The 20,721-nt window shown below is 50.7% G+C and overlaps 8 protein-coding genes and 1 long non-coding RNA gene across 11 annotated transcripts; 7 read left to right on the plus strand and 2 right to left on the minus strand.

Moving 5' to 3' along the window:
* The first annotated feature begins 35 nt into the window (after nucleotides 1-35).
* On the plus strand, nucleotides 36-2,466 carry LOC9644197 (AFG1-like ATPase). Of its 2 annotated transcripts, XM_024688914.1 has the most exons (14): nucleotides 36-111; nucleotides 167-303; nucleotides 372-511; nucleotides 564-712; nucleotides 770-849; nucleotides 907-1,119; nucleotides 1,166-1,276; nucleotides 1,338-1,457; nucleotides 1,506-1,645; nucleotides 1,704-1,773; nucleotides 1,822-1,914; nucleotides 1,965-2,092; nucleotides 2,147-2,288; nucleotides 2,356-2,466. In XM_024688914.1, the coding sequence occupies exons 1-14, from the start codon at nucleotides 42-44 to the stop codon at nucleotides 2,440-2,442; spliced, it is 1,680 nt and encodes a 559-aa protein (XP_024544682.1). In that variant the 5' UTR covers nucleotides 36-41; the 3' UTR covers nucleotides 2,443-2,466. The 2 variants fall into 2 exon arrangements, with proteins under 2 accessions (XP_024544682.1, XP_024544683.1); XM_024688915.1 differs by lacking the exon at nucleotides 36-111 and having other exon boundaries at nucleotides 188-303; nucleotides 364-511.
* Nucleotides 2,467-6,039: 3,573 nt separating this feature from the next.
* Nucleotides 6,040-8,506, plus strand: LOC9643952 (KH domain-containing protein HEN4). The gene is made up of 7 exons (XM_002983666.2): nucleotides 6,040-6,800; nucleotides 6,865-7,329; nucleotides 7,405-7,656; nucleotides 7,721-7,927; nucleotides 7,987-8,096; nucleotides 8,140-8,242; nucleotides 8,294-8,506. Exons 1-7 carry the CDS (start codon nucleotides 6,075-6,077, stop codon nucleotides 8,435-8,437), a joined length of 2,007 nt encoding a protein of 668 aa, XP_002983712.1. The 5' UTR covers nucleotides 6,040-6,074; the 3' UTR covers nucleotides 8,438-8,506.
* A 78-nt stretch (nucleotides 8,507-8,584) lies between these two features.
* LOC9643953 (telomere repeat-binding factor 1) lies at nucleotides 8,585-10,648 on the plus strand. The gene is made up of 7 exons (XM_002983667.2): nucleotides 8,585-8,864; nucleotides 8,939-9,207; nucleotides 9,334-9,551; nucleotides 9,608-9,692; nucleotides 9,752-9,835; nucleotides 9,892-10,204; nucleotides 10,274-10,648. The coding sequence occupies exons 2-7, from the start codon at nucleotides 9,046-9,048 to the stop codon at nucleotides 10,330-10,332; spliced, it is 921 nt and encodes a 306-aa protein (XP_002983713.2). The 5' UTR covers nucleotides 8,585-8,864; nucleotides 8,939-9,045; the 3' UTR covers nucleotides 10,333-10,648.
* Nucleotides 10,577-12,613, minus strand: LOC9643954 (CDK5RAP1-like protein). Its single transcript, XM_024688685.1, has 3 exons — nucleotides 12,441-12,613; nucleotides 11,230-12,380; nucleotides 10,577-11,173 (listed from the first exon to the last, which is right to left on the minus strand). Exons 1-3 carry the CDS (start codon nucleotides 12,578-12,580, stop codon nucleotides 10,701-10,703), a joined length of 1,764 nt encoding a protein of 587 aa, XP_024544453.1. The 5' UTR covers nucleotides 12,581-12,613; the 3' UTR covers nucleotides 10,577-10,700.
* On the plus strand, nucleotides 12,605-13,434 carry LOC112351227. The gene has a single exon (XM_024688688.1). It carries the CDS (start codon nucleotides 12,657-12,659, stop codon nucleotides 13,233-13,235), a length of 579 nt encoding a protein of 192 aa, XP_024544456.1. The 5' UTR covers nucleotides 12,605-12,656; the 3' UTR covers nucleotides 13,236-13,434.
* On the minus strand, nucleotides 13,273-14,333 carry LOC9644198 (28 kDa heat- and acid-stable phosphoprotein). The gene is made up of 8 exons (XM_024688689.1): nucleotides 14,181-14,333; nucleotides 14,085-14,122; nucleotides 13,929-13,988; nucleotides 13,779-13,862; nucleotides 13,697-13,731; nucleotides 13,551-13,636; nucleotides 13,431-13,496; nucleotides 13,273-13,365 (listed from the first exon to the last, which is right to left on the minus strand). The coding sequence occupies exons 1-8, from the start codon at nucleotides 14,257-14,259 to the stop codon at nucleotides 13,331-13,333; spliced, it is 483 nt and encodes a 160-aa protein (XP_024544457.1). The 5' UTR covers nucleotides 14,260-14,333; the 3' UTR covers nucleotides 13,273-13,330.
* A 67-nt stretch (nucleotides 14,334-14,400) lies between these two features.
* Nucleotides 14,401-15,569, plus strand: LOC9644199 (phosphoglucan phosphatase LSF2, chloroplastic). The gene is made up of 4 exons (XM_002983668.2): nucleotides 14,401-14,687; nucleotides 14,762-14,967; nucleotides 15,058-15,222; nucleotides 15,298-15,569. The coding sequence occupies exons 1-4, from the start codon at nucleotides 14,426-14,428 to the stop codon at nucleotides 15,493-15,495; spliced, it is 831 nt and encodes a 276-aa protein (XP_002983714.2). The 5' UTR covers nucleotides 14,401-14,425; the 3' UTR covers nucleotides 15,496-15,569.
* On the plus strand, nucleotides 15,541-16,546 carry LOC112351226 (protein HUA2-LIKE 1-like). The gene is made up of 5 exons (XM_024688687.1): nucleotides 15,541-15,743; nucleotides 15,797-15,849; nucleotides 15,924-16,082; nucleotides 16,166-16,267; nucleotides 16,336-16,546. The coding sequence occupies exons 1-5, from the start codon at nucleotides 15,569-15,571 to the stop codon at nucleotides 16,456-16,458; spliced, it is 612 nt and encodes a 203-aa protein (XP_024544455.1). The 5' UTR covers nucleotides 15,541-15,568; the 3' UTR covers nucleotides 16,459-16,546.
* Nucleotides 16,547-16,573: 27 nt separating this feature from the next.
* On the plus strand, nucleotides 16,574-19,269 carry LOC9643955. 2 transcript variants are annotated; one of them, XR_002994060.1, is made up of 8 exons: nucleotides 16,575-17,061; nucleotides 17,119-17,361; nucleotides 17,420-17,548; nucleotides 17,604-17,731; nucleotides 17,802-17,964; nucleotides 18,037-18,457; nucleotides 18,525-18,659; nucleotides 18,719-19,269. It is a non-coding gene; the product is annotated as an uncharacterized LOC9643955 (long non-coding RNA). The 2 variants fall into 2 exon arrangements; XR_002994059.1 differs by having other exon boundaries at nucleotides 16,574-17,061; nucleotides 17,604-17,964.
* Nucleotides 19,270-20,721: the final 1,452 nt, after the last annotated feature.

The raw sequence follows: 20,721 nt of genomic DNA on the forward strand, positions 1-20,721 counted from the left end.
AGCGAATATGCCACGGGATTGTCTTTGTTGGAAGACCTAAAATGCGGGTGGCCTGGAAGCGTCCCCTGAGGAATGGCGGCCTCCCTAGGTTCTTCAGCTCCTCTTCTTCTGGTGCGTTAATTGTGTAGATTCATTTGTTAGCTCAGCTGATATTGATTGGATCCAGGGCCACGCGCGCGCTACGAGGAGATGGTCGCGCTGGGGATCCTCAAGCACGACGAGCAGCAGCACAGGGTTGCGTCGATGCTGGAGTTGCTGCTGGAGAATTTGAAGATCCACCAGAAGAACATGGAGCTCTACAATGTAAGTTATGTGATGTTTAAGGCTTTTTTCTTCTCTCTTTTCGTCTCTAAATATCAGCAGACTTTTAGATTGAGCTCCAGAGCTGGAAGAGAACGAGACATGAATTACGGGAGCAAATGCTGGAGGAGGAAGCCGAGGCAGAAGAAGCCAGGAAAAATGTGCAAGCGAAAAGAAACTGGAGAGAATCCATAGCGAAGATGTTCACGAGGTATGGAAAAACAAGTTGTTTTGTTTCTTTCTGATGAAATTTTTCATTTCAGGCAAGGAACATTACGGCAAGTTGAACCGGGAGCTGGAAAGATGGTGGCTCGAATAAAACGAGAGAAAAATCTCGACAACTTAATAGGACGTCGCCCTCTTCCTCCAGAATCTCCCAAAGGAATTTATCTTCACGGAAATGTTGGCTGTGGTAAGCTATTTCGCTACAATGTTTTTTGTTTTTTAAAAGTCAAGCGTTTGCTTGCAGGAAAAACGTTACTTATGGATTTGCTATTCAATTCCTCAGAAGGTGTTGTGAAGTACCGTCGAAGAATGCATTTTCATGCTGTTAGTAGATCCTCTCGCTACTTAATACGCTGCTCACTTTCTTGTTTTCTTTCTCAGGCAATGCTGGAAGTTCACGATCGCATGCAGAAGATATGGAAAGAATGGCGTTCATCAGAAAAACCGGGTGACGAAGAGGAGGAAGGAGAATTGGAACCGCGAACCGATTCTGTCAGTCCAATCTTTGATGCTATTGCTGACGAACTCTTAAAAAATGCCAGCGATGAAGATGAGTTTGAAGGCGCAAGCTTGTTATGTTTCGACGAGGTCCAGGTATTATTTTGGTTTCAGCACCGCTTGTTCTGATTTACTTTCACAGGTGGTTGATCCGTTTACCGCGGTGGCACTAGCCGGAATTTTTGGTAGGCTTCTTAACAGAGGTCTTGTTCTTGTTGCTACAAGCAATCGTCCTTTCACTGATTTGAACAAGGTCCACAATTCATTACAGTTTTACGGTGTCCGACTTACAACTCTTATTTCTCTCTTGCCAGGACGGGCTTCAGAAGGAGGTGTTTCTGAAGTTTCTGGAACGCTTGGAAAAACATGTGTGTCCCGTTTCTGTTGACAACAAAGTGGACTACAGACGAGTGATAGCAGACTCGTATAACAAGGTGCGTTTCTCTTGGAGTCTTTTATTTCACTTACAGATTTCTTTCCAGGACGAGCAAAAGCACTACTTTTGGCCTTTAAACAGTCAAACTGATGAAAAGTTGAGAGTGGAATGGAAGAATGCGATCAGTTCTTTAGAAAAAAACGGCCTGACCGTTTCATCAAGTCGTGTGCCGGTTATGTTTGGCAGGTACTTACCATCTTTTGTGTCCAAGGATTTGGTAAAATTCTTTTCGTGATTGCTGCAGAGCTCTCGAAATCCCAGAGTCCTGCGACGGCGTTGCAAAGTTTACTTTCGAGCAACTCTGTGATTACCCTGTAAGTTTCTGTTTCCAAAACTCTTTACTCTTCTGAGAAAACGCACAGCTTGGAGCAGCGGATTACATGGCTCTCGCGCAAAGATATCACACTGTTTTCATCACTAATATCCCTGTCATGAGCATGAAGATTCGAGACAAGGTAAATATAGTTTAGTCTCTGATACGATTTATAACTGACTGTTTCGCTAGGCTAGAAGATTCATCACCCTGGTGGATGAACTATATAATCATCAGTGTCAACTCATTTGCACAGCAGCAGCTCCTCCAGACGAACTTTTCCTTGGAACAGATGAAGGCCCCTTGATCGATCTAGAAGGGTGAGTGCTATCTTCACCAATTCTCTGGTCACAGCTTTTTATGTTTCCATCCAGGCTACAGTTTGAGACCGAAGCTGAAGGAACGAGGCTTCGAAGAAATGTCCTTGTATCGGGGAACGTCGCCCCAGTCACAGATCACAGCAAAGTGCAGCTACTCCTGTCTGGCTACGAGGAAATGTTTGCATTTCGTCGTGCGGTATGTCTTTCCTGATCCTTTACCTCCCAACTTCTGGCTTGATCACACCGAGCTTTGATATTCGCAGGCCTCGAGGCTTATAGAAATGCAAACCCCTGCCTACACTCTCGAACGCTCGTTAATGGGCCTTTCTCAAACTTCGAAAGGTACATAATAAAGGTTAAGGCTCTTAAGCTAATCAGTTGTTATCTTTAAAACCTGAGGTCGAGAGTTCAAGCCTCTCTCACGCAAAATTTTGGCGTTGGGTTTTAAATTTTGCATTTTGGCGCCAAACACGTTTTAGGGTTCTTGTGTTAGGGCTTTGGCGATGGAGAATGTGGGGGAGTGCCCGGATCTGGTATGCGCGATACTTCGCAGGCTGGATCGGCGCCGCGATCTCGCCCGCTGCAGTAGGGTGTCCAGGCTGTGGCGCCGATGCTGCGCCGACGCAAGGGGCTCGGTAGCGCCCGCCGCGACTCACTTGGTCGGGACAGACAGGGATTTCGATCTCTGGACGCTCGACACCGCCACAGGCGAGCTATGCTTCTCTTCATTCGGCACCTACTCGGGACGGATCCTTGACTCCGGAATGGATGGATCCAGGATCCTGTGCGCTTGCGAGGGCCTCGTCGTTGTTCTCTTCGACGTGTGGTTGCTCGCAATTGGCGAGCCGATCTTGGGCAAATGGCGACGTCTTTGGAATGCGGAATTTCCTCGCGGTGTCGTCGCCGGTGCCTTGTTCCCGGATCCCGATCGCACAGGAGGGGAGATTGCCCTCGCCATCCTGCAGTACAACGGGAGGGTCGATCGATACAAGTTCGAGGAGGGGCGCTGGGAGCAGCAAAATGCCCCCTTCTGGGGCTGGTACGCAGATTCCTCGACGTGTTCGCAGCTCTTCTATCACCAGGGTGGCTTGTTCTGCGTCTTCCAGAAATGCCGTGGGCCGTTCCGCCGTTGGCCGCCCCGCCGTCTCCCGCTCCAGAATGGGATCTTTCGCTACAACTTGGGCGAGAGGAAGTGGTCGCAGCTCCGATTTGGCAGCGATCAGGAGGAAGGAGATCTCCGCTGGCCCGATGAGCTGCACTTCTTCCATTGGAATGGCAGGCTCATGCTTTGCTTGTCACACTCTCAGCAAGCCCGCGTTAAGTTTTGCGAGTGTGTCACGGATGGTAGCACCGATGGCGATGGTGGTGGTATTCACGGCAGGCTGGTGGAAGTGCCATCCTTTCTGGGGGCCGGGGTCGATGAGTTCTACCGTGAGTTTGTGGGGAACGAGAACGAGCTGTTTGTGTTCCGGGGCGACCACGCAGTGAGGCTTTCAGGGAAGGACACGTCCAAGACCAGTTTCAAGGTTCCTCGAGCGATGATGTCGAGCGTTTCCTGTTACACACCCGATGAAGGAGAAGCAATCGGACGCGTTGCCACGAGAGAGAATTCGTCAGACACCGCGGGTACCAGCGCCACATCTCACGCCAAGCCGAAGGTGGTTCCAGCTCGGCCTTGGATTGTTGTTGCTCCAGAAAAGAAATAGTTGCTCTTGACATTCTCTCAACCCAAGCGGAAGAAGGTCCCAGCACGACCCTGACTTAAAATAATGTTCTTGTTCTTGTTATGTTCTTGTTCTTGTTAATAATGTTCTTGTTATGTTCTTGTTAATAATGTTCTTGTTCTTGTTGTTGTTATTCTTGTGCAATATAAGCTACGTCAAGCCTCATATTGCTTCCTCGTTTTGTAGGATAGTACGTGAGCTTGCTGGATTGGCTCAAGTAGCGAGTAAACACTTTCCTTCCTATGTCTGGTAAACATCTCCTGCTCGAAAGCCAGGCCACAGAGCTTCCGAACCATTGGACGGTATTCAGAGACCTCCTCAAGATGCAGGACATCAGATAGATAATTCAACACAAAAACACACACGCACCTAGAGTATGAAACAGCGAGCTTGGCGTAGAAATCAGAGTCTTCTCTGCCAAGTTGAGGAGCTCTGGAACTCCAGGAAATACGTCAACAAAGGTGCCAGAGGCGGGGTGCACAGGCATGCGTCTGCAGGCCTGAAGTTGGAAACTTGTGGATGGTCTCGCTGCTGCATCATTCTGGAAATCGCATTATCAAAGCTCGTGGGAGGACAAATGAGAACCCTAATTGTGGGTGAGATTTTAGGGTTAGCATGCTTTTTGGGTATGATATACTGGTACGCATCTTGCTGTCGCTCGGCTGGGAATCACTGCTGCAAGCCCGCGGCGTGTGCAAGGAGTGGAGATCCATCATCAAATCCCCCGAGTTTAGGGCGCTGTGGCGGCCGCGTTCGAGCGACGAAGACTGTGTCCTCCTCACGGCTTACACCTCCCACTGGCAGCATCACCCTCGACCACTCCACGTCTGCGCCTGGAGCCCAGTCGCGCGTCGTCTCTCCGCTCCCGGCGTGGATGAAGCTCCCGCTCCCGCCCGGCTCCTTCTTCGACATCGTCGCCTCCTCCGCGGGCCTGGTGCTCATCCGCCAGCCGTCTTGGCCCGACCGTGAGACGCCCGGGGTGGAGTTCACGGTGGGCAATCCGGCAACCAACGAGTGGGTCAGGATCCCACGCCTGGATCCGCAGCAAGCCGGTCGAATCTACAGCATGAGTGCCGACCCGGCGACTGGGGAGTTCAAGCTGCTGGACAACCATAACTGGCGTGTCTATGAATCAAGTTCACGGGCCTGGGGGCCGACCCTGAGGATGCCTGACATCTCCGAGACTGGCGAACTCAACGATAACACAGATACGCTGGGGTGTCTCCCTTTCGTGTGGGAGCACAAGGGAGTGCGCTACCGGGCGTGCGCAATCGCTGATACCTACGGCAAAGTCACGTACAAGGTGTGGGTGTGGAGCGGCCAGTGGCGAGGTGTTGCGAGCGATGTCTTGGACCTCTACTTCGACACCATGGATGGCGCTGGTCAGTGGCTTGGGGTTGGGAGCATGGGCTTGGACAAGACGGGTATCTACACTGACTGGTCCATGGCGCTCGAGTGCCAGGCCGAGGGCAATCTCGTGTGCCTGGCCGGCCAGTGCCGCCATTGCTACGACGACGGTGAGAAGTGGGCTGACGAAGGTGGCGAGCCTCTGCCACCCGTGGTCTACGACTTGGATCGCGACGAGTGGATGTACGTCCGTGCCAAGAGCGGCGAGGGTGTGCAGTACCGGCGGGCGGTGGTTTACCGCCCCTCGCTTGTCAAGCCCTCTGGCGTGGAAGGAGCTGTGGCGCTTGATCCCGAGGGTGGCGAGGGGCACAAGCGCAAGAGGGAGCAGCAGCCGCTAGACACGGTTGCCAGGATCCGGCAACACAGGATGAGAGCATTCGGAATAGAGGCTGAGGTGTATGAGGACATCTTTTTCATGACGTGAATTCTCTTTAAAAGTCGTAAAATAAATAAAAATGTAGAAGTCCGAACTGCCATCTAAATCGAAGTAGGCGAAACCTCATATTGTTCTACAGAGGGATTGTATGATGTGAGCAATGATCTCTGGATTGACAATTTTTAATCTTCTATGCGACTTGCGAGCTCCAGAGTTCTGATGGTCAATTCCTCAGTCGAGTAGACTTGAAAATTTACTCAGGGAACAAAGTATAAAACCGTAGTTAAAAGAAAAAAAAAAAAACCGATCATCTCTTCTCTTTGTTTGTCTTAAAGCATCCAACACTTCAAATCTCAGCCGTAAATTCTTACAGTCTTCTCAGATCGCTTAGCAAACCACCATAAAATTCTAGATCAAAATCCGGGGTTTAAAAGCGAGAGCTGGTTTGCCCTAAATTCTCGTTGCCAAGGAGGGCATGGTTCCCATGGCGGCGGGCAAGCGCTCGTATGGCCATATGCTCATGAACGATCCAGGTACTTATCCCTCCTCCGATACCAGCAAGCGCCACCAGTCCTCGTTCCGGCGATCCGACAGCTCGCGCGGCGCGGCAATCCCCGCCTCGCAGCAGCAATTGATCCAGCAGCAGCAGGAGGAGCTCTTCCGGATCCTCTGCCCGGCGTCGCGGATCGGCAGCGTGATTGGCAAGGGCGGCAGCATTATCAAGACGCTGCGGCAGCAGACCGGGGCGAAGATCAAGATCGCGGACGCAATCCCTGGCTCGGATGAGCGAGTGATTATAATTGGGGCCTTTGACGCCGAAGGGGGCGGGGACGAAGACTATCCCGCTGGTAGCGGTGGTGGCTCCGCCGCGGCTCTTGACAAGGATGATCGAGCAATGGACGAGTACACGAATGGGAGGGATGTGGCGTGTCCGGCCCAGCTAGCGCTCTTCAAAGTCCACTCGCGGATCCTCGACGCCGACAAGTATGAGGACGATCTGGACGACTCGGATAGCGTGGAGGAGGATCTCTCGGAGAAAGTTGTGACGAGAATGCTTGTTCCCGAGAACCAAGTTGGCTGCTTGCTTGGGAAGAAGGGGAGGATCATCGAGCAGATGCGTGAGGAGACGGGGTCGCAGATCCGGATACTTCCCAGAGAGCAGCTGCCGGTGTGTGCATTGCCGACTGACGAAGTTGTCCAGGTATCTAGCGTGTTTCTTCCTCTTTCTTTCTTCTTCTTCTCATTCTTTTTCCTTTTCTGGACAGGTTGTAGGGGATCGTCCTTCCGTGAAGAGAGCTCTAAACGCGATCTCGACTCGCTTGCTGGACAATCCGCCAAAGGATCGCCCCTCGAGTGCATCCTTCCAGTCCGGCAACTTTGGTGGTGGTTCCAGGAGCTCCGGTTTTCCAGCTAGCGAGCCTTATATCCCGCAACATACTTCGCTGGCACCTCAAACAAGGCTACGAGCTGAGCCGCGAAGTGATTCTGGTGACAATGGCTATCAGTTGCTGCGACCGACAGCGCCTGGTTTATCAGAGTTTGGGACCGGCAGACACTTGGTTCCAATGGACGAGGAGCTGGTCTTCAGGATTCTGTGCCCAAGCGAAAAAATTGGGAACATAATCGGCAAGTTCATCCAGACGCTTCAAGAGGAGACAGGGGCGAAGATCAACGTTCCGGATGCGGTTCCCGGCTGCGAAGAGAGAGTCATCATCGTATCTGCTGTTGAGGTGATAACAGGTTTAGTTTCTTTTTCTCGTTTGCTGCCACCATGCGATGATGAGGAGCTCTTTCTTTCTGTGCAGTCCCCGGATGATGACCTCTCGCCCGCTCAAGAGGCTGTTTTTCATATCCAGGACAAGCTCAGGGATGATGGAGGAGAGACGTCCGAGCGTGTTGTCACTAGGCTGCTGGTTCCATCGAATCACGTAGGCTGCCTTCTGGGAAAAGGTGGCAACATCATAAGTGAGATGCGGAACTCGACTAGAGCCATCATCCGAGTTCTAGACAGAGAGCAGCTACCACTTTGTGCTCTAGACAATGACGAGGTCGTCCAGGTATGGTTTTGTTTTTCACTTTTCTGCTTTCGTCTGCGACGCGACACGGTCTTTGGACTTCCAGGTTTTAGGCGAAATACGTGTTGCCCGTGATGCTTTGGTACAAATCACCTCAAGACTGCGAGCTAACCTGTATAGAGAGAAAACTGACCGCTCTGACGACTATGGATACCAGAGATCCACTTCCCCGTTGTCGAACTTCGGTTTGCAAGCGAGTCAGCCACCCGGCATTCAAGCTCCGAGAAGTCCTCCGTCATGGTTACTACAACAGGTGCTCATTCCTTCCCCCCTCGTTTAAATCTCGACTGACAAGTTTTCTTCCATGTCTAGACCGAAAGAGGAGCCTACAATGGTTTGCCACGGCTTACAAGCTATGCTGGAATCGAGAGAAGCTATGGCTTGGCAGGAGATCGTTCGGCCTTGCCGACTGGCCTTACCAAGTAAGTCACTCTATACAACGTCAGTATCTTAACTTCTTTGCAGCCTCAGCGTCGTCACGTCAACCAAGATCGATGTTCTCATCCCTGAAGTCACTTTTTCTGCTGTTCTTGGACAAAATGGAGACAACTTGACACAGATTTCCAAGGTGAGCTCATGTTTTCTAGAACGGCAATCAAGAACACAAGTCTCTATGCAGATGTCCGGAGCTAAAGTCACTCTCGCCGATGGATGCACTGCCACCGGCGATAGATTGATCGAGATATCTGGGACTCCAGATCAAACCAACATCGCCAAAACGGTCGTGGAAGCATTCGCGGCGTCTGGAAACAAGAGGAGCTAGCGAGAAGAAAGGAGTGGTTTAGGAATAAAAAATTGTGTGTGTTAAAGAAAGATTACATTACTTTGCAAAGAACCCTAAAAACAGAGTGCAACTCTGTTTTTAGGGCTAGAAGAATTCTAGGAATTTAGGGTGCACTCGAGGAGGAGAGCGAGCGGCAGGCCATCGATTCTACCGCTGCATTGCGGAAGCGAGCTCGAAACAGGTGATCGCCTTGCGAAACCCCGCCTCCTCGAGGACAGTTTCTCAGGATCGCCGCTCCATTTGTCCACTGACACAGGCGAGTTTGCTTCCCCGTGCTGGAATCCCAGCGATCGAGGCCAGCAGCGGATCAGGGGCGAGCGCGGCGTCACTGCTCGCTCGAATCGAGCGAGCGCGGCGAGATTTCTCGGGTGTATTGGGCTACAGGGACGACATTTTCGTTTTAAAGGTAAGGGGGAAATTTTCTTCTTTTTTCTCACTTTGGTTTTTGGTTTGAGGACGATGATGATGTCACGTGATTAGGGTTTGTTGTTTGGTGCAAGAAAAGAGAGCGAGGCGGGGAGATGGTGGAGTGAGAGGGGAGAAGGCGCCGCGCGAAGCGAGTGGAGAATCACAGGAAGAAAAGAGAGATGAAGATGCGTATGGGGGCGCCGAAGCAGAAATGGACAGCAGAGGAGGAGTGCGCGCTGCGCGCTGGCGTCGAGAAATATGGCCCAGGGAAGTGGAGGGCGATCCAGAGGGATCCAAAGTTTGGACCAGCGCTTGTCGCTCGCTCAAATGTGGATCTCAAGGTGCGTGGAATCGTTTCTCTGCTTGCTTTGCTTTCTTTCTTTTGCTTGGTTGTTTCTTTCTCTCATCAAAGTTGGTTTTTTTTTTTGTTCGCTTTTCCTTGGCGTTCTGACAGTTCTTTGCTGCAGGACAAATGGCGGAACTTGAGCGTTAGTTCCGGCCAGCCGCGGATTCCCAGGTCGAAGGTGCGTCGTGTGTCGAAATCCTCGGAGCGTACTGGCTCCGGGAAGAACCTCAGTGGCAGCAGTGATTCCGAAGAGGGAGAGGGAGAGGAATATGAAGATGAGGACGAGGATGGGAACGAAACGCCTCCAGTTTACAATCAAAGGAAGCAACTTGGCTCCAGGTATGCGGGAAAGGCTCCTTTTTCTTCTTTCATCTGTATCTGGCTGCGTGTTGCAGGTACGATGAGCTCGTGTCTGAAGCCATACTCACGCTCAAAGAACCTAATGGTTCAGACATCTCGGCAATCGCAAACTACATCGAGGTGAGGAGTTTTCTTTTGCTCTCGCTCTTGCCTCACTGTGTTTCCTTTTTGCTTCTCAGGAGCATCAGAGAGTACCATCTAGATTTCGGAAGTTACTCACCTTGAAGTTGAAAGCTTTGACGGCTCAAGGAAAGTTGGTAAAGGTACGAAACTATATCTCAATTTTACTGTTCAGTCTAAAGATCAGCGTGATAGCCAGGTAGGTAAATCATTCAAGGTGCGAGACTACTTGTTTTTCGGCAAGACAGCCAAGGGCACACGGTTACGACGGCAAGATCTGGACGAGACGTCGCCAAAATTCCTGAGAACCGCAACCGCGTTCGACTTGAGTAATGCCAGGTCGAAGATGAAAACGGCGGAGGAGGCTGCGAGGCTGGCCGCTCAAGCCGTCGCAGACGCCGAGGCCGCCGCCGCCGCAGCCGAACAAGCAGCGAGAGAAGCCGAGGCCGCCGAGGCCGTGGCCGAGGCTGCCGCCGAAGAAGCCGTAGCTCTGGCTGCAAGGTCCGGGAAAGGTATGTCTCTGTTTACTTCCATCCTTTCGAGTTTTTGTAAGTTTTTTGTTTTGTTGGTGTGCTTTGCAGATCTAATAGCAGCAGCTCCTGTGCCTAGCGAAGCACTCCCCGTAGTTGCTGCCATCTAACTCTCCCTCGCCTGGGCGGTCGCATTTTTGGGAAAAGCTGGTTTAACTTTGGTGTCCGTGTGGGTCGCTACGACGACCCTTTGTCAACTCACAAGTAAAGCAAAGGCAAGTAAGCAGTGCATCCAAAAACATCATCTCATTCACCATTGCTACCACTTCATCACTCATCACCACCATCTGTAATCTATGAGAGGGACAGAGAGGGAGACATAGAGCACGATAGAGACAGGGAAAGAAAAGTTTGTATGTTAAAACCACAGGAAGGCTTTGTAATTCCAATAGATTCATTCACAGCGAGAGCTTTCTCGCTTCCAAACGCGCGCGAAGTTCTTCTTTTTCTCTCGTGATCTAGCGGAAGTTCGCGAGATCTACCTCGGCTCGCTGTAGAACGCTTGCAAGCTCGTCCTGCGCAGCGGCTCGCCGCGGAGCGACGCAAACGTCGTGTCGAGGATCTTCACTGCGACGTAATCGCCGGGCTTGGTGTCCACCAAGTCGCCGCTTTGGTGGTCCGGGACTGGAGCTCTGGAGAAGAAGACTTTCTGGCCGCTGTCGCAGCGTCCTCCCCACTCGTTGGGATTTCTCTTGTTTGGAGCCTCGATGAGAACGAGCTGCGTCTTCCCGAGCTGGGAATGGTACCTGGCGGCGGATGATCTCTTGAAAGTGGCGATGAGCTCCGAGAGGCGGCGCTGCTTCACTTCCTCTGGAACGTCGTCTACGTCGTGCCTGTGCGCTGGAGTTTTCTCGCGCATGCTGTACGCGAACATGTAGGCCATCTCGTAGCCGACGGTCTCGACGATGCTGAGAGTTTGGAGGTGATCTTCTTCGGTCTCACCGCAAAATCCTGGAAGAGAAAAACTTCGAACTTCAAGCAAGCAGAAAAAACGAAATTTTTTCTACCTGCGATGAAGTCACTGCTGAGAGCTACACCCGGGATGATCTCTCGTATCCTCTCCACGAGCTCGAGATACGCCTCGCGAGTGTAGCCTCGTCTCATCCTCTCCAAAACCCGCGAGCTCCCGCTCTGGACCGGCAAGTGGATGCTGTTGCAGACGTTGTGATGCTCTCTCATCACGAGCAGCAAGTCGTCCGGGAAGTCCTTGGGATGAGGCGACGTGAACCGGAAGCGCATCTCGGGATACGTCTCCGCCAGGCACTTGAGCAAGCTCGCGAAACGCAGACCCGACTCGTTGGTGCGATAGATCGCCGAGAAACCCGAGCTGAGAACGTCCGACTGGAAGTACTTGATCGCGTGCTTGCCTTGTCCCACGACCACGGCCTCACTCTTCTTCTTTTCCTGCTCGCGGCGTTGATCTTCGGCAAGATCTCCTTCTGTGATTCCCGGAGTGTTGGACAGATCGCAGTAGCTGTTTACGTTCTGTCCCAGGAGAGTGACTTCCTTCACGCCCTGCTCCCACAGCTCCCCGACTTCTCTCACGATGGATTCCAGCGGACGCGAGCGCTCGCGTCCCCGAGTGAAAGGAACAATGCAGAACGCGCACATATTGTTGCAGCCTCGCATGATCGACACAAAGGCGGTCACCGAGTCCTTGGCGATCCTCACCGGCGAGACGTCGGCATAAGTTTCTTCCAGCGAGAGCAAAGTGTTGATCGCCTGCTGGCCCTGCTCCACCGAAGAAAGCAGCCTCGGAAGATCCCTGTATGCGTCGGGGCCACAAACCACGTCCACCATCTTGTCCGCCTCGATGAGCTTCTCTTTGAGCCTCTCGGCCATGCAACCGAGAACCGCGACCTTGGGAGGAGGCCTGGAAGATTTGGTGCCATTCTTCCTCCAGTTAGATTTGATGTGCTTGAAGTAGTTTAGACGCTGCCAGATCTTGTTCTCGGCGTTGTCCCGGATGGCGCAGGTGTTGATGAGGATCACGTCCGACTCCTCGGGGAGCTGGACGATGTCGCCATAGCCGGCCTTCTTCATGATCGCGAGAACCACCTCTACATCGTTGAAATTCATCTGGCAGCCATACGTTTCCAGATAGAGCTTCCTTCCTTCCAGGATCGACGAGGGCGAGGAAGGCAATTCCTCGGCAGTGCTGGGAAGAGGGAAAGGGAGACATCCATAGAAATCCAAGAACAAAAAGCTGCGCTCTTACGGCAGAATGGCGACGCTTGCTGCCGCTCGCACACCGCGATTCACGAGCCTCAGCCGCGCCCTCCCTCCATTCCAATGCTCGCTGGCGAATGTGGAGGCCGCGACGCACAGGCTCCTCCCGGGCACCATAGCCATTTCCATCAATCCCCCATAAACCCTAAAACCCTACTTTACCTTTACCTTTATCCCCTTGCGAGTAAAATTAGGGTTCTTCGTGATGGAGAGTCCGGGCATTGCCGAGCTCGATCTCCCGGACGACGATGACACTTTGGCGCCGGAAGAAGAGGAAGCGCAAGAGCAACGCCCTGCCGACGATCTAGAAGTCGAGATTGTCCAGCAGCGGATCGTCTTCATCATCCCCGCATTGCCTCCGAGGCCGGAGATCCACAAGAACAGGAGGAAAGAGAAGCGGCAGCGGCAGCGCGATCGCGATCGCGGCCAGAATCCAGAGCAATTGCAGGAGAGGCAGAGGGAGAGGAAGCGCCAGAGAAAGGAGATTATCGTCCCAAGCATCAATCCAGGGGCCTTGGCGAGATTGCTAGCGCCGGGCCAGGAGGAGAATCTCATTCACAGGACCAAGACACTGTTCTTGAGAAAGAGGGTGGAGAGAAGAGGAGGATTGCGACTGTGGCTGGGCTCCAAGGGGCTGGGAAGGTTTGCGCGGCTCTTCCAGGAGCACAAGATCGATGTGAGCGAGCTCTCGCATCTCACCATGGATGCTCTCAAGCAGATTGGTGTTCTTCCAGTCGGGCCTCGCAGAAAGCTTATCGCAGCGATCGAGAAGCTGTGCATCTGAGCGCTTGGACGACGAACGAAGAACAAAATTTCAAAGATTGGAACTTACAAATCTCAAATGGTGGTTTCGTATTTAGATTTCGTTCGAGCGAATCATCATCTCCGTGCTTCGAGCTTCTTGGCTTCCTTGGCTGCGAAAACAAAGAGATTCTTGTTTAGCTTCCAGTGGATGGATTGGGAAAAATCTTCTTTTTACCAGCTTTTTCCTCTTCGCGTTTCTTCGCAGCCTCCACCCTCTGCTGTCTGATCATTGCTAAGCGTTCTACAGCAAAAACCACACTGCGATAAAGAGAGAAGAAAAGAGAAGAAACTTTACCAAGATCCTTTCGAGCTTGCTCAGTTTTTCCTTGCTCCTGGAGTTTGAGATAGCGTTCATGCGCTCTTTGCTTCTCAAGCTCCTCCCTGATCGATCAACGCAAAAGTTTAGTTTTTTTTCATAGATTCTAAGAAGGTTGTCTTCACCTTTCGCGTCTCGAGAGCTCGGTTGGTCTGTCCAACTACAAAACGAATGGAATAAACGCCATTTCGAAAGCTACTCACTTACATCAACATCTTTCGCTTTGGTCCCTTTGGCTTTGGCCAAGTTGGGATTCTCCACTTCAATCACGCCTTGAGTGCCTTTCTTCTTCTGCGAAAGAAAGAGCATAACAAAACCAAATGAGAAGATCAACAATAAAAAACGATGAACGAATACCTCCGGCTCCTCTTCCGATTCTACCTCAGACTCCTCGGACTCCTCCTCCACTTCCTCTTCCTGAAGAAAAAGCGAAGAAAAAAAAAAAAAAATCGATAGAGAAATCACGACATAGAAACAAGAAGAGAGTTTTCTCTCGAGCAAAGCGCGCCTTACCCGTCTAAATGTGCGAGGCTTCGCAGACGTGCCAGCAGCTGCGTGAATGCGATCAATTCAGCTCCAAGACAGGCAAGCGAGGAAGAAATACGTTACCCATCTCTTCCGGCGTGGAGAAATTTCGCTTGCCCGTAGGCTTTCCCTTGAACTTCCCGCGGCCTCCGCCCTTCCCCATGACTGGCGAAAGCGCAGCTCCACCGCCGAGAGCGCCTTGGAGCAATAGAGATCCACACTAAACAAACCCTAAAACTCGGAGGTCTGAAGTTCGAGGCCAATAAGCCCAACAAAAACGTTAACCCTAAAACAGAGTAAAGTGAAAATTAGGGCCTTTGCTGTGAGCTATGGCGTCTTTGGCGCCAGGCGCCTTCCTCTCTCCGCTCAATCCGATCGCGTCCAGCAGGAACACGAGGATTTCAGTGCAATGCGGGCGCGGCATTGGCTATCTGAGCGCTGGATCCAGTCGATCGTTGAAATTAGGTTCGATTTTGGTAGCAGCAGCAGCCGCGGATCCAGATACTTCGGCGGCAGCAGCTAAGTCTGACGACTACAATCGAGCAATGCAGCGGCAGATGAGGAATCCGTATGAGTATCACCACGATCTAGGTCGGTCTTCTTCCTCTCCTCGTTTCCATTTGTCTAGTTCGTGCTGGAATTTGTGTGGATTGAGGGCAATGCAGGCATGCATTTCACTGTGATAGAGAAGAATCTCATCGTGGGTTCGCAACCGCAGTGCAAAGAGGACATCACTCGCCTGTACGAGGAAGAAGGCGTCCGGGCGATCCTCAACTTGCAGCAAGACAAAGATGTCGAGTACTGGGGTATCGACTTGCCCGCGATCATGAAACAATGTGCCTCTCATGGCATCGCTTACTTTCGTATCCCGGTACGCTTTCTCATATTTGCTCGATCTTTGCGTTCTACTCCTCGATGGCATTCTCAGTTTTGCTCGATCTTTGTTTTACTTTGGTTCCAGGCGCGAGACTTTGATCCAAACTCGCTACGCAACGAGCTGCCAAGAGCAGTAGCTGCTCTCGAGAGCGCGATCTCCAGCGGCAGCGTTTACGTCCATTGCACCGCCGGCCTGGGAAGATCACCGGCAGTGGCCATTGCCTACCTCTACTGGTTTTGCGACATGGATGTGAGTAGAACTTTGCTCTTTTTCTTCTTCAAGCTTGGCATTTTTCTCTTCCAAATCTTAGTTTTGTTCTTCCAGATGAACACCGCGTACTCGCTGCTCACATCCAAGCGCCCGTGTGGGCCAAAGAAAGAAGCGATTCGTGGCGCCACTTATGATCTAGCGAACGACGATCCATTCAAGCTTCCGCTGGAAAAGCTTCCAGAGGATGCCTTCACGGACGTTTCCGAAGAAGAAAGAAGACTAATCCAACAGCGCGTGAGAAAGCTTCGATAGAAGTTCTACAATCATGGAAATAAATTTTAATAGATTTTAGGGCTCTTGGCACTATGAGCCCTAATTCTTGGCGATGATGGAGGCCGCCTACGATCGGCGGAGGTATGACCAGCATCATCCAACGCGGCCGCCGCCCCCCAATCCGTCATCGTCATCGTTCTATCCTCGTCTCCCGCAGCAAGCGCCGGCGCCTCCGACTGTGAATCGCGCGGCGCTGCCGCCCGTGCCTGGAGCTCCTCCTCAATCATGTAAGTCTACTCGCTCGCAGCTCATTGCTGTTGGATCAACGCTTGTTATGCAGCAGGACTTGGTATCAAGGTCGCGCTCAAGCCACAGTATCGAATGGCGCCTCCGGTGAGGATAAAAATCTCTCTTTGGAGGGCAATTCATGGGTTTTCTTTCTTTTTCTTATCAATGGTTTCTTACAGGCGCAATTGTCTCCAGTTATCGGAGAAGTTCCAAGAACATCGATCGCCCAGTTTGATTTCGATTTCGAGCGCAAAGTTATAGACGATGCTGAGAGAGGAGTTCGCACTCAAATCCGGCAACATCAGCTGGCAAATGGCGGTGAGACAGCCTCTGCTAGTGTAAGTTCTTCGCTGTTCGTCGTCTCCAGTGATGGCAATTTCCTTAGCCTTGTGTGATTCTCCTCTTTTGTTCTATCTTCCAGCAAGCGAACGACGATCCTGTTATCAGCAAATACTTGTCAATGGGATTAAGTAGAGAAGCAGTGTCTTTGGGAGTGGCGGCTTACGGCGATGTGCAGGCTAAGGTACCAAAGTTTCCTCTCTCTTTCGTTTCTCTCTCTGGCTTGCTGTGCTTACGTTTCTAAGCTTCCAGGTGGTGGAATTTTGCTCTGCGTATAGTCTCCTTAGAGAGATGGGCTTTCCATCCACCGCTGTTGCTGGAGCCCTTGTTATGCACGACAATGACAAGGAGAAAGCACTCGCACAATTTGTATAGATAAGTAGAAGGGTTGTCTCTTTTATCTTCGCAAATGTATGAATTGGAATTTTTGGATTAGCAACGTAAATACATCAAATTAATAGGAGCCGTTGGATTTGAGCATTCAACCTGCTTGTTTTAGGGTTTAGGGTATAGCGATGCGGGCGGGCAGCTCAAAGCTTGTAGCGCAGAGGTATGGGAGCGGGAAATAGATTTTCTACGAGGGCTGTCCCCCGGGAAAAAATTCGGCAGCGCGGGCGTTTCCCAATCGCCCTCCAGAAATAGTGCTAGTTCCTGTGGCATTTGGTAGAGGAAAGCTCCAAGTTTTGCGATCATCTCAAGATCTCCAGTGATCAAGCTAGCCATCTTGACTGTCAATTGTCCATGCACGAGAAACACACCGACGAGTAGCACGTAGACACAGTTTAAGGAGGTGCTGCGGAGAGGAAGCTACTGGAAACGCCAGAGTTTCTCATCGCCTTTGCGGTGACTGGCACGAAATGGCAGCTCTTTGCGAAGAGAGCTTCGGCTCGGCAACTGGAACCTTACGACTTAAGCGAAGGCGACCGAGTGGAAGTTGCTCTGTGGTGTTCTTCAAGCTCTACTTTCTAGCAGCTGGTGGTAAGACTTACAGCACTACAGCACTACTTACGGCTCGTTGTTTTTCATCTTTTTCAGAATGCTGGCGCTGTTTAAGGTGCACGAGCGGCTCTAGTAAACGATTCAGCTGGACGTGTCTCAACTGGACTGGTTCGTGCGGTGGCTTGGCCGAGCGTCAGCACGGTGCGTAAGAACTTCGCGAGGGACGTGGTTGCTGCTCTCGCCGCTCTGCACGGTGCTGGTCTTGTTCATCGCATCTGGTGGGCGGATGTTCGGATCTGCAAATTCTCTTTTGGCAAGTGATTTCTCTTTTCCATCAAGGTACGTGGATCCTTTGGTTGCTGGTTACAATGTCGCTTGACGGACTCGTTGCTTGAAGTTCTGAGCGTCGATTTTGTTTGATTCGGACTTGAGGACAAAGTTCCGAGGACAAACGTGTTGCTTGTACTCCAATCCGGCAGCAACTCAACGATGACCAGCAAAGACCAAGGGTACCATGCAAGCCAAGGTTCCCCCTCCTGTTTTTTCTCTCCCGTGCTGTGCTTATGTTTGTAAACTTCCAGGCCTTGGAACTTTGGTCCGCTTAGAAAGTCTTGCTTAAACAGATCCAGTGACGAGGAGGAGGAAGGCAGAGGTTGAGGTTGTCTTTCTTATCTCCCTTTTAGTTCCTTCGGCCTTGAACTTAAAACAAGTACGTGCTAGATCTCTCCATTTTGACATGCTCATGTGGTCTCAGGTCCATCATGATGTGTGTGCTAAAGGCATAATAAGCTGGTGCTGGCCTCCAGAAGCTGGAGAGATATGATTGACGCGGGTATCGCCCTCGTTTCACATAAAAGAAGGCTGCCAGTATGCAGTGACGTCCCCGGCCCTGGCGTTGCATGGCCAGGTTGCTTTGCACGTCTCGTCTGTACTCCACACAAGGTACTATCCACTTATATAAGCAAGATGTGATCCTTGGCTTTTCATTCTCAAACTTTTAAGCCTTGTATGCAGGCTGCGATTAGGAAATCCTAAGAGCTCTGAGGAAAATCCGTCTTGGCAGCACTGCAACTTTGGGGATTCTGAAACAGAGCTAAAGCCGAGCCGCCGACAGTACCCGCATTTATTCCCGCCAGGGCAGCAGCAGCAGCACCGATAAGAAGAAAGGAACATTAGAAAAATGGCCATTACTTACAGCAGCAGCTGCTACAGCATTCCTTGAAGTGTGAGAAGAAGGGAAGATCATAAAAAACATTAGAAATCAGGCCTACTAGTAGCGCAGCTGAACGGGCTCACAGATGTGAGAGCGGAGGAAAGACGCAGTTTGGAAAGGAACAGGTGCCTCTACATTTGGAGCTTGGCCAGCAAAGGAAAGAAAAAAAAGCAGACAGCGATGGTGGCGATGGTGGATTACGGAGAAGGTTTGCTCTTCCAGGTACTTTATACTTACTAGAGCTATGCTGAGACTTTCAAAGGCTATACTACCTAACTGTGCTCTCCAGGTGTGGTTTTCTTTGCGGCAGTCAAAGAGAATTTTTCTCGGTCGCGACTCGGGCGCTCCTGCTAGTAGATCCTAGAAATGCTCCGCCATTATGACAATGGTTTTCGGAGGCGTGGTACTCTACCACCACTACCAAGTAAGTCAGTCTATAAGATTGTTGTAGCTACCTGGGAATAGCTAACTCCAATCAATCAGGTGGTGTGAATTCGATGGAGCAAGCAAGCAGCCTCTGGAAAAGATAAGAAAGCAGGAGGAAAAAAAAAGAATTTTTGAAGAATTCATTGGCAGTCAGGGGTGGTACTGGTACGATTCGACCGAGATCCTCGTCTAGTCCTCGGCGACGCACGACCACGCAGCCACTTAGTCATTGGGGGGCACCTTTTCCCAAGCCCGGCCAAATTGCAAGTACCTGGTTGTCCAACAGGGGAGAAAGGAACAGTGTTGGAGCTGTGGCTGGAAGAGCTCACGGGTGGTCTTTAAGCGAGAGAAGATCGCCGGAAGAAGAAGCAAAGAAGGGAAGAAGCGAAAAGAAAAGCCAAGAACAAAAGAAAGAAAATGGACGACGAACAGGACCATATCAGTCTCTGTGAGAAGATTTAAAGCTCTCGGGGCAGCGGACAGAGTTCCGTTATTGGATTCGGTGCTCGCTCTGGATCAAAGCTACAATTTTTAGACAAGAAAACAGAGTGGTGGTGAAGACAAGTTACGCTGGTTTTGGAGAAACGTCTCGAGTTTTTCTTTCTTGTTGTTTTTGTCCTTGTGTTTTTGGCTGATTGTTTCGTGCCTTCCAGGGATCCTGGCCGAAGAGATTAACAATAACGAGGAGAATCATTTCATAGTATGTTCTAAAGCTTTGAATATCTTTGGCCGGGAGATCGAGGAGAGCAAGAACAAGCGACAAAACGAAGGGAAAGGGTCTGCCTTGGAATGCATGAAACTCTCGTGAACAAGTTTGACATTCGCTCCACAGCGCACAGCTCACTCCCACCAACGAGTGGATGAATGAATGAATGAATGGATGGATGGATGGTTTGTCCATTCTCTATGATCAAAGTGTTGGTAGTACTCCTCCCGGGATTTCCACCACAGTGTGTGTTTTTTTAGTTCTTCCAAATCCCATCCTTCCACTTCACGATAGCTCGCTACTTACGTGGTTTGACCGATTTGGGTTTGTTCCTTGGGGTTAAGTTATCCAGATTGACGTGAACTTCAACATATCCTCGCCCTCGAACAACGATAAACAAGATTAAATTGTCTTGTGCTTGGATGGTTTGAATGAAACGCAAGGAAGAAAACTTAGAACAGAACAAGATCCACGCAGTAAAAAAGTCTCAAAGCAACTAAGACTGACTTTGGAAGTCTAGGAGGTCGTGCCAAAACCATTTGACAAAAGCTTCGTATAGGTGGTGGTGTTTGTGTCTTTGTTTTGGACGTGATCCATCAATCGCTCGTCCCCCATGCCACGACGAGCCATTGCCATCTTTGCGAGCTGGACGGGCGATAAATCGGTATATAGCTACATTCTATACGTTTAGATGATCTGGACGCATCGATTGGAGAGAAGCAAAAGTTTGTTTTTTACGTAGTCAATACGTTCAAGCCTTCAAAGCCATGGGATCTTATACATACATACATGGGGAGGGAGAGAGAGAGAGAGAATTTGGTGATGGTTTTGTTTGTTTGCGTTTGTGGTCCGAGAGAGAGGGAGTTCTTGGTTGTTTTTGCGAATTTGATGATGGTTTAAAGCTTGTTTTTTCTGCGTTTGTGGTCCGAGAGTTTGATCTGTCAGCAGTGCTGTGGCTTGCTATCAGCTGGGAATCTGATCCACACACGACGAAAGAGCTTTGCGCTCTTCCAGTGTCCAGTGTTTCTCGTCCCTTTCACAATACGATAAAGTAAAGAGCTAGCTAAGCTACACGGTCTTGAGAGATGTTCTCCCGTACACAAATGGCCTGGCTGACACAACCACGGTGACAATCACACAAGCATTTTAAAAAGGATAGAAAAAAGCAGAAATATTTCGGCAAGAAAGAAAGGGAACGAAAGAGAAAAGATCATTCTCTTCCCAAGGAAGTTCGTGAAAACTGCCTCGATCGCTTTTGTGCAGCGAGTGTAGCTCTACAAATGTGGTGCTAGCTGTGAATGCCAGAGATCCACGCTCCTTTCATCTCTATAGTTGTTGATAAATATGTTTCGCT

The sequence above is a fragment of the Selaginella moellendorffii genome, unplaced genomic scaffold (genome assembly GCF_000143415.4).
Source record: "Selaginella moellendorffii unplaced genomic scaffold, v1.0 SELMOscaffold_59, whole genome shotgun sequence".
Taxonomy (NCBI): Eukaryota; Viridiplantae; Streptophyta; class Lycopodiopsida; order Selaginellales; family Selaginellaceae; genus Selaginella; species Selaginella moellendorffii.